This window comes from Haliaeetus albicilla, chromosome 5 (assembly GCF_947461875.1).
Source record: "Haliaeetus albicilla chromosome 5, bHalAlb1.1, whole genome shotgun sequence".
Classification (NCBI taxonomy): Eukaryota; Metazoa; Chordata; class Aves; order Accipitriformes; family Accipitridae; genus Haliaeetus; species Haliaeetus albicilla.
In genome coordinates this window covers 18527828-18540145 of record NC_091487.1, presented here as the reverse complement: position 1 = coordinate 18540145, position 12318 = coordinate 18527828, and the positions used below count along the sequence as shown (strand labels likewise).

At 37.1% G+C, this 12318-nt stretch overlaps 1 protein-coding gene across 2 annotated transcripts in view; it reads right to left on the bottom strand.

Moving 5' to 3' along the window:
• The window catches only part of TRIP11 (thyroid hormone receptor interactor 11), a 35161-nt gene extending 22948 nt beyond the window's left edge, over positions 1–12213 (bottom strand). Inside the window, exons 1-9 of one of the 2 annotated variants that reach the window (XM_069783599.1) lie at positions 11806–12213; positions 9113–9189; positions 7845–7955; positions 6437–6712; positions 5503–5571; positions 4633–4798; positions 2597–2962; positions 1878–1918; positions 670–876 (exon numbers count right to left, since the gene is read on the bottom strand). In XM_069783599.1, the coding sequence (XP_069639700.1) occupies positions 670–876; positions 1878–1918; positions 2597–2962; positions 4633–4798; positions 5503–5571; positions 6437–6712; positions 7845–7955; positions 9113–9189; positions 11806–11944 (1452 nt within the window). In that variant the 5' untranslated portion in view covers positions 11945–12213. Of the gene's footprint in view, positions 1–669; positions 877–1877; positions 1919–2596; positions 2963–4287; positions 4524–4632; positions 4799–5502; positions 5572–6436; positions 6713–7844; positions 7956–9112; positions 9190–11805 lie in introns of those variants that run through there. The other variant, XM_069783600.1, reaches the window with a different exon arrangement.
• Positions 12214–12318: the final 105 nt, after the last annotated feature.

The window sequence follows — 12318 nt, the reverse complement described above, 5'->3', positions numbered from 1 at the left end:
TTATTTTTAAAACACCCTTGCTAGGATTCATCTCCTAGGAAAACACTTCAAGTGTTCAATTCCGTAAAGTAAACCAATATTGAAAACACATGGCTTGCAACTATATGTTTACAGGTCAAACACATCAGAACAGTGACAAAAAGGTACCATTCCATTTTGCTTACATATAATTGGTGACCTTTTTTTACTCCACAAATGCTTTTATTATGAAGAACCTCTAATAAAGTAACTTAATTATTCAACATAATTAAAAATAGTGAAAGGAAAAGAAAAAAAGTTTAAAAAATCATTTATGTTATGTGTACTGTCATAAGACAGAGGTCACAATACCAGCAGGATAAAAACCATCAAAAGTCTTGCAAGGAAAAATCAAGTAGTATTTAACTGCATTTCGGAAAGTAACATCCCTTATCGATAGCTGACATGCCATATTATTTCTTTGTCCATGACAGGTGCGTTTCTTGCACTTCAGAATTTCGCATTGAGATGGCAGATATGGAGAAACACTGGTCCCAGGAAACACTGGTCCCAATATTCTTTTTAAGCATCAGAGGATAACTTGTATTTCCCTGCTATCTACGTTCAAAGATCAATTGAAAACATAAACACACACACACAAATCTAAACATTTATTTTAGCAGTTCAATAATTAGCTGCAGTATTTATTACCTGAGTAGCTTCTTGATTCTGCTTGTCTAGTTCTTCCAACTCTGCTACTAATGTTTCTCTTTCAGCAATACTTTCATTTAATTCATGTTGTTTCCTCTCCAAGTCTTGTCTTAATTGACTTAATTCTGAATTCTGATCCTCAGTATACGCAGAAAGAATATTCTCATTTTTACGTTGTGCACTTGCCAGTTCCTTCTCAAGTCTCCCCTTAAGTTAAAAAAATAATTCTAAATATTAGACCTTACCTTGCTGAAATTTATAAACTTTAGATTTGAAATGGTTTTTTTCCCCTCAACAATTAAAAGAAAAGCATGCATTTTTATGTTGGAATCTCTAAGCCTACATGAATATTATCCCAGTTAAAAATTCTTCATTGTGAAGTATTTCCCTCTAGCATTCATATATACACATTTATCTTCTCATCACTAAGTTTAGGAGTGCAATTTACAAACCTCTGCACAAAAAGCCATGGTCTGACAAGCAAAGTTATATCCACCTTTGAGGTATGGATCCGCAGCTGGGGTAAACTATTTTATTCCCAAGGCACACCCTAAACATGTAGTATGCTGCATGGTGAGACAGGAAGTTTTAATTAAGGACATCTGAATAACGTCCTTAGTAAAATGCCATGGGAACTCTTGAATGCATGCAAAACGCAGAAGAGCGGGGCTGAAAAATACTAGTGGATACAAAGTAAACTAAGCCAAAGCTCTCAAGCCTGAGTTTATAAAGGACTAAGTCAACTTTGCCAAAAACCAAAGGTGTGTTCCAGAGAAACTGTTCCACTGCTAAACTTCATCACTAAGGTAGAATGTAGTATTATTAGAGTACTACATGGAAGAAAAGAGATATTTTACAACTGATAACAGTGTCAAAACTGAAACATGCCAAAGTAGAAGAGGTGAAAAATGACAAATTTTACAGAATGTGCTATTAATACTTTTAAAATGTACGTTACAGCAGCCTAAGTAGCAATGGGATAGGTGGAACTCCACTGGTTTTCTTTAAGAGAGTACACTGTGGAGTTTCACAAGTCAAAATGTATTATTTCTATCAACTGCACATAATCTACAATTATTTCCTCAATTACAAGGTTATTTATGTAGAAGTGTGAATGCTCCAAAAAAGTATAGTGCCAGAATGTGTATTTTCCATCAGTAACTATTCTTATGAACTTTTTTGTTGGCTTAATTCAGAAATTGCTTTACCTGATTTAAACTTGAAAGTCTTGCTATTTCATTTTCTGCTTCTATAAAGGAAAACAGAAAATTACATCATTTTCCTGCTTTCCAAACAATAAAACCAAATCATTCTCCCACCTTGCCCCAACAGAACTCTGCTGTTCAGAATAGTTTTCACAGTATTTTGTGATGATAAGCATCGGTGCTGTAAAAGATTCAAATGTACCATCAATGACTCCCACCAAGTGAGTATTACTTTTACAACTGAGCCCACAGTAGGAGGATGTTGGTACTACAGTGTATCAGTTATGCAATATTAAAAGATTTTCTACATACAGATATACTTCTTAAACAGGTATGTTTCAGTGTTTCTTTAAGGAGAAGGTATTAGCAATGGACTGCCTTTACACACAAAAAAACGTACTTTTAGAATTTAAACCAACAACTTTTATTGAGGCTTACTTACTTTTAAAGAAAGAAAAACCTATCAAACAGTTGGCAGACATGATTACTTACCTAATCAGAAACTCCTACGATAATCACACTAGTCCTAATTATGTCTCTTTTTCTGCTTAGCCTTACCCCAATGGGCAACCCTTTTCTAAAGCAACAATTTTTAAAAGGGACATATTCTCATATGCAGTTTCAAATTCTTAAAATAAATTCTGAACATGAAAAGTGAAAGCCTGTGAATATATACTAAAAATAAAAAATAATAATAATAATTAAAAAAAAAATCTTTGTACCTAACAGTGCTTGCTGTAGTCTGGCAACATCTTCTGGTAGTGATGTCCTTGACTGGAGCTTCTTCTCCTGTTCTTTCAGGAGAGCATCTTGCTCTGCAAGAGAACTCTGAAGCATACTAAAGTCAGATTTAAGATTTTCATATTCTTGTGTTATTTGGATTTTTTCTACTTTTGCCAATTCTTGCTCTTTTAGAAGAATTTTGTTTTCTTCTTTGGCAGAAGACAATTTGTGATTTAATTTTCTTATTTCATCCTCTAGGTCCTTTACAACTTGCAACTCTTCTACTTTTCCTCCTTCTAGACTCTGAGCATTTTTTTTCTGTTCACTAATTTTAGAGTCATCCATGGCATCAGCGCTCACACCATCTAAAAAGCAAAAAAAGATTGTTTGCAATATTAACCAAAGCCAGCACTACAGATCTTTTGCTTTAAAGTCTCTTCTTCCACCCCTTCTCCTGACAAAGGGAGACAGTCTAAACCAAAGACATCATCATCATCAACAGAAAGCTTACTTAAATAGAATTAACATTTGAAGCAGTGCTATACGTATTACTGGTTTGATAAGCAGCTTTTCAAATACTTCAGCATTCCTGGCTCGAAATACTTTTAAAAGGTAAGTGTTGCAAGACATACATCGTTCACAATTTACTTAAAATATACTTGACCCCCACCTCTCTTGGTGGGGAGATGACAGAATCTAATTTATCAGGATTTGGAATCCTTTGATTTTCTAAAAATAATTTATAAACCCCATCTAATTCAGCCTGATGCAAAATCCCTGTTTATAATGTAATTAATTTCAAAGGCTTGCTGAATGGTTGTTATAGAAAACAATTTGCTGCAAGTGAGACTATCACTTGCTAAACGATGCAGAGTTTTTCACCTAAAGATTTCATTTTGCAGAACTGATGTTTTTACAGATCCACCATACTATCATGACATTCATAGTTCTGTACAAGCCTCACAATGTAATTTCCAGGTAAGTTACAGAGTATAAAAAGGCATAATCAAAACATGTACAGAAAAAAAAGTTAAATGAAAGCACAGTGCTTGTGAATTCATTTTAGTGTAAGCTCAAACATTTCCTCTTGTCCCAGTCTGTATTATGTTGTTAAACAGAAGCAACAAAATAAAAATGTAAAATACTCTAATTCTTCAAAAACTGTAAGCAGTATTTATTTTACAGATAATTTGTAATGCAAAAGATATGGAACTTCTGTCTTTGACTTCATTAAATTAGTCCTGCTGGTATACCTACATGCAGTAAAAGATTACATCTTAACAGGCATCTGATTTTAAGAAATAAATTCCTTATCAGCACTACCCTAGAAATTAAAAGGCTGTGAAAATATTTCCCTTCTTTCGAAGAAAATGGATCTCTCTTTCCAAAAGGACAGTATACACTCTTTCGAAGTAAGAGTTTTAACAGATAACAGAGGTTTACAGGCAAATCTTATATATTTGTGCAAAGAAACCCCTAAAGGAAACCCGATATGACTATTTTTATGGAATATGAAATACCTACAAGATAACGAAAAGATCCTGGTGAGAACTACTGAGCTTCTCCTACAACCTACTCATGCCACAGCCTAAGGCGTGGTCCTTATGGCAATCTTTGAGCTTTTGTCAAGTAACCCAATTGGCACATAGAACTTCTCACCAAAATGATTTTTGTGCTGAGATTTTCTTACCTTCAACTTTGTATGTCTTGTCCACACCCATATTCAGTGTAACTTAAAAAAACCCAGGAAGTGTAGAATTTAGAGCACAACATTTGATATATACAGAAAATGACCCTCTAGATTGATATATGTCAGAAGATGAAATACTATCATTCCAGTGTCCAAGCCAACCACAGTGAATAAAACATACTAGGACACACATGTGTCTTAAACACGAAGGGGAATTAAAGTTGAAATTCGAATTCCTAAACATCATGTATTTGATATCTATTACACTGTTACATACATATTTGACGCTTTAACCAAAATTCACTGTACGTTAAATTAAAAAAAAAAGCATGTGGTAATAAAGACCTTGCTGTAATTGATTCTCAAGTTCTTCAATTCGCTCTTCATATTCGCTCAACTCTTCTCGGTGTCGACGACTTATCTCTACCAGCTTTTGTTTGTGTGCATCCTGCAATACTGAAAGTTCATGTTGATGTTCATCTATTTCTTGACTTAAATTCTGTTTGAGCTCCTACAAATATCATTAGAGAAACAGAATGGTAAAATACAGTACAGAAGCTGAAGAAAGAAAAAATACAAAAGAAAGAAAAAAGTTTTCCCTAATAAAATTAAAGATTTATTAAAGGATTTCTCATAGGAGAGCTCAAGTTTCTTGGCTTTTGTTGGTTTAGATTTTTTTAAACATGTTAAAAGACATCCCTTTTAAAAATATGTTTACACAAACAGTATGCTCTACACAATAGCAAATACTAAACCAATGTAGAGACATTATAACTCTATCATAGGAAGTGGATACACTAGGACATATTTCTAGTAACTTTCAAGGATGACATGCAAATCCATATTTTGCACCTTCAATGAAAAAAGGCAAGATGTTTCTGAGAAGGGAGAAGAAATTACTTTGTGTATCTAAAATTCAGTCTCATAAGTCATCAACAGCTTCTGAAAGTGATTTGCCCTCATAAATACTAATGTCATTCTTTTAAGCTTACATGCTATATTCATCAAATCACGTAAATACCCTCTCTCAGAGTAACTGACTGTTTTTAAATATTGTACTGCTGACTGAAATGCTGCTGTGCTATTACATGCCCACATGCATTTTTAATAGAGAAAATGTAAGTGCTAGTGTTGTACACATTTTAACTACATTCACAAGTCATGTGACCATATGCAAAACCATCAAGAATACAGCAGTCTAAGTTGTGATCTTACCTTAACAATATTTTGCAGTTTGCATATTTCACTTTGTTCAGCATCATATGTCCCTTGCGCTTTGGAAGACTGAGAAAAGAAAAATCACATATCCATGTGAAAATTGTGATAAATACATGTGGTTTTCCTGTGCTTCCTCTATTGATACTCAAAAGCAGAAAAAAACAAAGCTAACATGAAGCAAAATTCAAATCTACGGTACTTTTGATCAAAAAAAAAAAAAGACATTTTAATGGAAACATTTTGATTTTCCATGGATTTTTTTTTTAATTGTTACATGCAAACTTGTAAAAGTTTGGGGTGGGCAGTGTTATTGCACTTATAACTTATTGTTATAAGACAGCAGGGTTGCTTAACTTTACTTGAATATTTCCACATGGGAAAAGTATACCTCTGAAATCTGGCTATAGCTTGAAAAATGATGACTCACATCAACAACAGCTTGAAAGATTATATTCTTTCTTGTCTCAGCAGACCATGAATTACAACTGACTTATTAAGGACTGAGAGAAGAATAAGTAAAACCAGCATGCAAGTATCCAACTATCACTTTGAACAGTATTGTGCTGTCAATAAATAATCAATATCACAACCAGGAAGAAGAAAAGTATTTTTTGAAAGGCTGCACAAAAATGAAACCCTGAAGTAGTATTCTAGGCAAATGTTTATGAAACCCTTTTCCTAACATGACAAATCATGTATGAAAGGATCACAAAAAAGCATTTGGAATTTAGTCACTGAATGTGTCCCTGGTCATGTGACAGCAAGAAAATGACTGAAACATTATTAGGTTTCAGCTCTTCCATCAAATCATGTTACTTCTAGAAACTGTACAGCATGAACTTTGAAAAGACCCACTCCAAAAAACCCAAATGCAATGAAAACACTAATTTGGCGGGGAGAGGGGAGGGTAAGATAGAGGGGAACCACTTACCAGTGCAATCTGCTTCCAGTGGTCAACCTCAGATTCAAGCCTAGAAACTTCATTGGACAATCTGTTTATTTCTTGTTGTGACCAGATTATATCTCCAAAATCCATGTCATCTCCTTCAAAACCTGAGGAGTGTCTGACCACTGGAACATAGGAAGCTGATCTAGCAGCTGGTGGCAAAACACCAGCTCCTGACTGTGCTGACTGAGCAGCCTTCTGTACTTTCTGCAGTTGTTCCTGTAGAGCATTCTGTCTAGCTTTTAAGTGGCTGATTTCCACCTGAATATACAGAATAAAATGCACTGTTTCAATAAGAATATCAAGATACACTCTGTTTTAACCCTTGTGGCCTTATGAAATATGAACTAACCAAACAACTCCACTCCAGCACAAATTACTGATCACTTTCACTAAGAAGAAAAAAACCCCAAACACTCTCCTAATGGAGAAAAGCAGTCCTAGCCGATGTTTTACAAAGTATCTCATGCAACAACACATATTAAAAGTTTTAATAGTTTTCAGTTAAGTAAAAGTTCAGTAAAAGTCTTTGCTGATTTTTTTAGAAGCCAAGGTACCCCAATACTATAGCAAGATTCAGGCTAACATGTTGTACAAAAAATTAGATATTTAAAGAGGGTATTCAGATATGAAAATTAAGCAATATATGATGCTCCCCCAGTTATTTATATTACATTTTATTTCTCTTAAGTAAATTTTCAATACACTGAGTTGTTAAGCCTATTTACAATAAACTGAAATTAGCTGCATGCAATTTTCTCATAACAACTCTATTATTGTATTTAATAAGCAGAATTCGATATATCTCAAAATTCTGCTTCCTCTAGTTCCTACATGCATTTACAAATAAAGCAGAAATAAAACTCCTATTGTGTAATTCTAAGGCATACTGGCAACTTTCTTCATTTAAAAGGCTATGAAATTTCACATTACACAATAGGCTATAAAGCTGATGTTCCCATCACAAAGGGACAATTCTCAAATTATGAAAGCTAGTTCTGTTCCCTCTAACTGTATATGTTAAGATAAATAATTATGATATCTACAGACAATATAACTGCTTCAAATGAGAATTTGCTCCTGTTGTCTTCCTTAATAGCAGTTTAAGTGTCCTTTCTCACAGTTACTCCAGAAACAACAGAGATTCTGATATATGCTTGACATTCCCAGAGTTTTCTCTTGCCTCAACTACCTCCTGGCAGCTCTGCTTATATTACATGATTCAATGAAATACATGTCTCAGTCTCTCAGTGTCTACATTAACAAACCAAGAAACCATAATGTGACCAATACTTACACTGAAAGAGCACAGATACTATAACAAAGAGATTACACTGCATAATACATACGTTTATTGGACATACTTACTCAAATATTTTACTCTGTATCTTACCTCTTTCTGTTGAAGCTGATTGCGGTACTCTATAGATAACTGCTTTATTTGAAGCTCTGCTGCTTCATGCTTTTCTTCTAAATCACTACAAACTTTTTTCAGTCTCTCATTCTGGCAAAAATGAGAAAAGAATGTTGGCAAATTCGGAACAGTTCTTATAGAATTATAAAAGCATAAGTCTGCTGAACAGTAAAGAAATCAATTAAATTGTACAGATTTCTCATGTTATTTCACTCAAAACACACAGTAATAGTAACTTCCAAGTGTGGGCCCAAAATCATATTCACGTCCAAGCTTTCCATTTTTGTATCCCATGGACCCTAGCTCACTTTCAGAAAAAGGTTTGTGGTGACCAGAGATAAATGCCAAGAAGAAAAATTCAGGGCTGAATTACATCTTAGCATGATCTACAGGTGGAATTTAGGAACAGCCACAAAGCACAAATCAGAGCTAATATCCATACAGTCCGCTATTCTCTCTCTGACATTGGCCAACAGCAGATGGCAAGAGTCTAGAAAAAGGACAAGCAGGAACAGTTACTTCCCCAAAATACTACCGTAACTTCTCAATGCTCTTGAGGGCTGAAGATATACATGAAAGTTGTTGATTTATGGCCATTAAGTCACAAGACCAACAAGTCCTTTGTAAAACTACACAAAGTCACTTTCCGCAAGGGCACATGGGATTTGTAAGCAGTTTTGGAAGAGCACGAGCAACTGTAGCTATGTCAAAATGACCATACAGTAGGGCAACACAGACAGAGAGCTGCATCAGGGAACGTGTACACTCTATACTTTGAAGCCTGCTGCGAAAGACATGCTGTCCAGCATAACTGGGCATTCTAGATCTGCTTTTATTTGTGGTCATATACAAAATGCTATAAACCAATTTTAACTCTTCACCAGCTAAAATTTATGAAAACTTAAAAGATTTTTGCATTTGCAAGCTTTTCAGAGCCAAATCTATTGCTGCAGTCCAAGTCCACGTGATAGGTAGGAACAGTTGCAGGATGCAGCAGTTAGCAGAAGATGAAACTTGCACCACATGCATACTCCAATAAAAAGACGTGCCCCCATAACTCTGATGGTGCTTTGTCACAAAAAAAAAAAAAAAAAAAAAAAAAAAAAAAAGCGCAACATTCTAATGCCACTGTCACCCTTGTTTCTAGATTTACCCAGGGACAAGCAACTTCACTGCAGCATTTCACCTTTACTAGAAACAAATGTTATTTATTGCTTTTAATTACGTTAGTGTTCCAAATGTCTTACTTCAAACTTTTGTGCTGCATTAATACTTTCTACTTCTCTGAGTCTAGAATTGGACACGTGGAGTTCTGTTGCTGCATCTGAAAGAAAGGGAAAATTTTCATTTTTATTAAACTACTTTTATCTGTTAAGTAGACATCAGTTAAGACCACAGTAAGTATCTTACTTCAGACTGCTTCAATGTTCATTCCTAGGTAAATATCAAAAGCTGCTTTTATCAGAACACTGTCAGAATTATTTTTCAGACCAGAGAGTCTTTCTGAACCTAATTGAGTTCTCTCTTACCTAGGCTTTAAGTCAGATCACAAAACTAACAGAAAAAGTATGGATTTAAGCTTTAAAATTAGGGAAAGGAAAAGTTTTTACGTCACTATTTCATGTCACTGAATCTGTTTTTTCATTTAGGACTTTGTACCTGACACGGCAGTTGTGTGTTTCTCAGTAATCTCATGAGAAGTTTCAAAACAAGAATTAGTTCCTTAACATACATACAACAGTGACTAAATTTTCAGAAGAAACATGCACCCGAACCCAATGAAATCCACAAAATAATCTATACAACAAAACACCAACCCTGCCACCCCTGTAAAGGCATAAAACCCCATAAAACATGCTTTCATTTACGAAGGTGACACAATCTACCATACCAGTTTATCTAATACAAAAAGCACATAATTCTGTCCCTGGATACTCTTCCTCTAATGATCAACCTTCCTCAAATAGGCTGTGTTTACTTCTCCCACTTCTAATGGATAGAAGTAATGCATTTCCTTTTATTAATGAGAAATCATCCTGAATTGACTATAAAGCAACCTTGACAATTTTTCAAAATTTGAAATAAATATAATTTTCAAGTAAATACTGTACTTCTTCATTTCCTATGTGCTGTTTAAAACTGATGCAGCTCAAGTGCTGCAGAGGCAACAATCTACCCATGAAAACTGCTAAACTGAAGATGTTAAAGTCTATAATCCACAAACACCATCTTCAGTTCAGATGACAGTCAAAGCAGTGAATGTAAGGGATAATATTAAAAATTACAAAATATAAGAAAATTAGGAGATAAAAAAAAAAGGGGATGCAAGGAACTGCTTGAAAAGTGTTCTTTAGGCCACATAGTATTTAAAGGTCTTTAAGGAAGAGTACTTAGATGCCACTAGATTTTTACACCCTCAAGGCTAAGTAACCCATAAAAACATACTACTCTGAAATTTTTTGGAAACGTAAGTTGTTCACAACAGTATCTAGCAATCAAGTACGCCGGAGATAGCTACTGAACATCAGCACACCTCTCTGGCACAAACTAAACACAAATGTGTGGATCGGAATCTCAATTTATCTTTAAAAAAGGCAAAACAAACGCACTAGATGACTACCCAGTTCAGAGGTGTAAATTAAGCTTCCAAACTAAACTAATGCGGATTTTGGAATGTAAAATAATTCTAAGCAAGTCTTTCAGAAAGGCAAAAAAAAAAAGATAACTTTGCAGTTATCAGAATAAATTTCTCTTTTCCAAGCAGTCTACCCGTATACAAAAAAACCCCATCCATATGAGACCAGTAGTATCAGCTTACCAACAAGATTTATACAATACTTTCACAATGCTTCATAGTTGTGAAGTTGCAAACAAAGTAGAAGTGTTTAATTTCACGTTTAAGATGAGTATTCAGAAGTCTTAGCTGTTCTTTGTGGTTGCTACTCTTCACGCTGTTTTGAGAATGCTAATTTTTCTCAAGAAGTTATAGTTTCAGGATGGTAAACAGTACTAGTGGTATTAACCTACTGATATTTATTACCGTGTTATACAATTGCTTTACTAGAAAAAACCCAAAAGTTTTATTCAAAAACTCATAACAAAAAGGCATCAAAAATATAAACAAAAAACTATAGTCTAGAATAAATTTAATATTACTTTATTGAATATCTTACTCTGGTATTTCAGCTTTTTTGTTTCAATTTTGTTTCATAAATAAGTCATCCTAGCTTCTAATCCCTACAAAACAAGGGCCATGTTCTCCTACTTGGCTGTAGGAGAATGGTAGAACTCCACAGGTTTCTCTGGGCCCAACTGAAATATGACAAAAACATCAGAAACACTGGACCTTTGCCTGTGTGACACGTCAGACTTAGATCACCCCAGTAGCAAAAAAACCCCTCTGTAGTACTACTACTACTCTGCAGTGTTATGAAATCACTCTAAAAGCAGCTAATCAAAGGGGGTTTTAGATAAAATAAGCAAACAGAATGGAGGAAGAGCGTTGTTTGTGTGCTTTCATTACTGATCAACACAACGCTTCACGCAATTCGGAAACATCCGAATAATAAACCTAGAACAGGTTTACCTCTGCTATTACAGCCTGGGAATACGTGTGTTTATTCTCCAGATCCTGAGGTCACTGGCGCGGAATAAAAACGAAAACAAAGCCAGCAAAGCCAGCGGCTCTCCCGAAAGGCACCCAGCCGCGGTTTGGCAGGTCCCTTCAGCTCCCTCACGGCCGGGTGCGGGTGCAGGTGCCGGTACCGCCAGCGCAGGCCCCCGCCGCTGCCGATCCCTGAGGAAACCGGCGGCAGGAGGAAGAGCTCTCTCACGAAACCAGGCCTATCCTAGCACCGGCGCACTCGATAGAGACAGCCCCGGCAAGCGCAGACACACACCCCCCGCCCCCCGGCCGGCCCGGCGCCTCAGCCCCCCTTACCGCCCACTTCCTCCGCGCCCTCCAGCAGGATGTCCTTGGTGAAGCTGGAGATCTGGCCGGTGAGCGAAGACAGGCTGCCCCCCACCTGCCCCAGGGACTGACCCAGCCCCGAGCCCAGCCCGCCCAACCACGACGCCATCGCCGCCGCTCAGAGTGCTCCGGGCCTCGCTCAGCCCCGCGCCCGGCGGCCCCCGCAGCTGGCAGCCGGCTCCCGCGGGCGAAGGGGCGGCCGCGTCCTCTCTTCTCCTCGCTAGGGAGGGTCAAGGCTCCCGCTGCGGGCTCAGTAGACCGGTCTCGGCGACCCCTCCGCCAGCGCCGCGCACATCCCCCTCGGCACGACCCGGCTCAGCGGCTCCTCCCGGCGGCTCCGGCTTCTGCCACCTCGACGGTCGCCATGACACCCTCTCCCGGAACACCATCGACAGCGGCCGCAGCCGGCTAGAGCGCCCCCGCGGCGGCGATGACGTGTACGAGGCAGCGGAGGATGCCGGGACAGTGGCGGAGCCGCGGCGG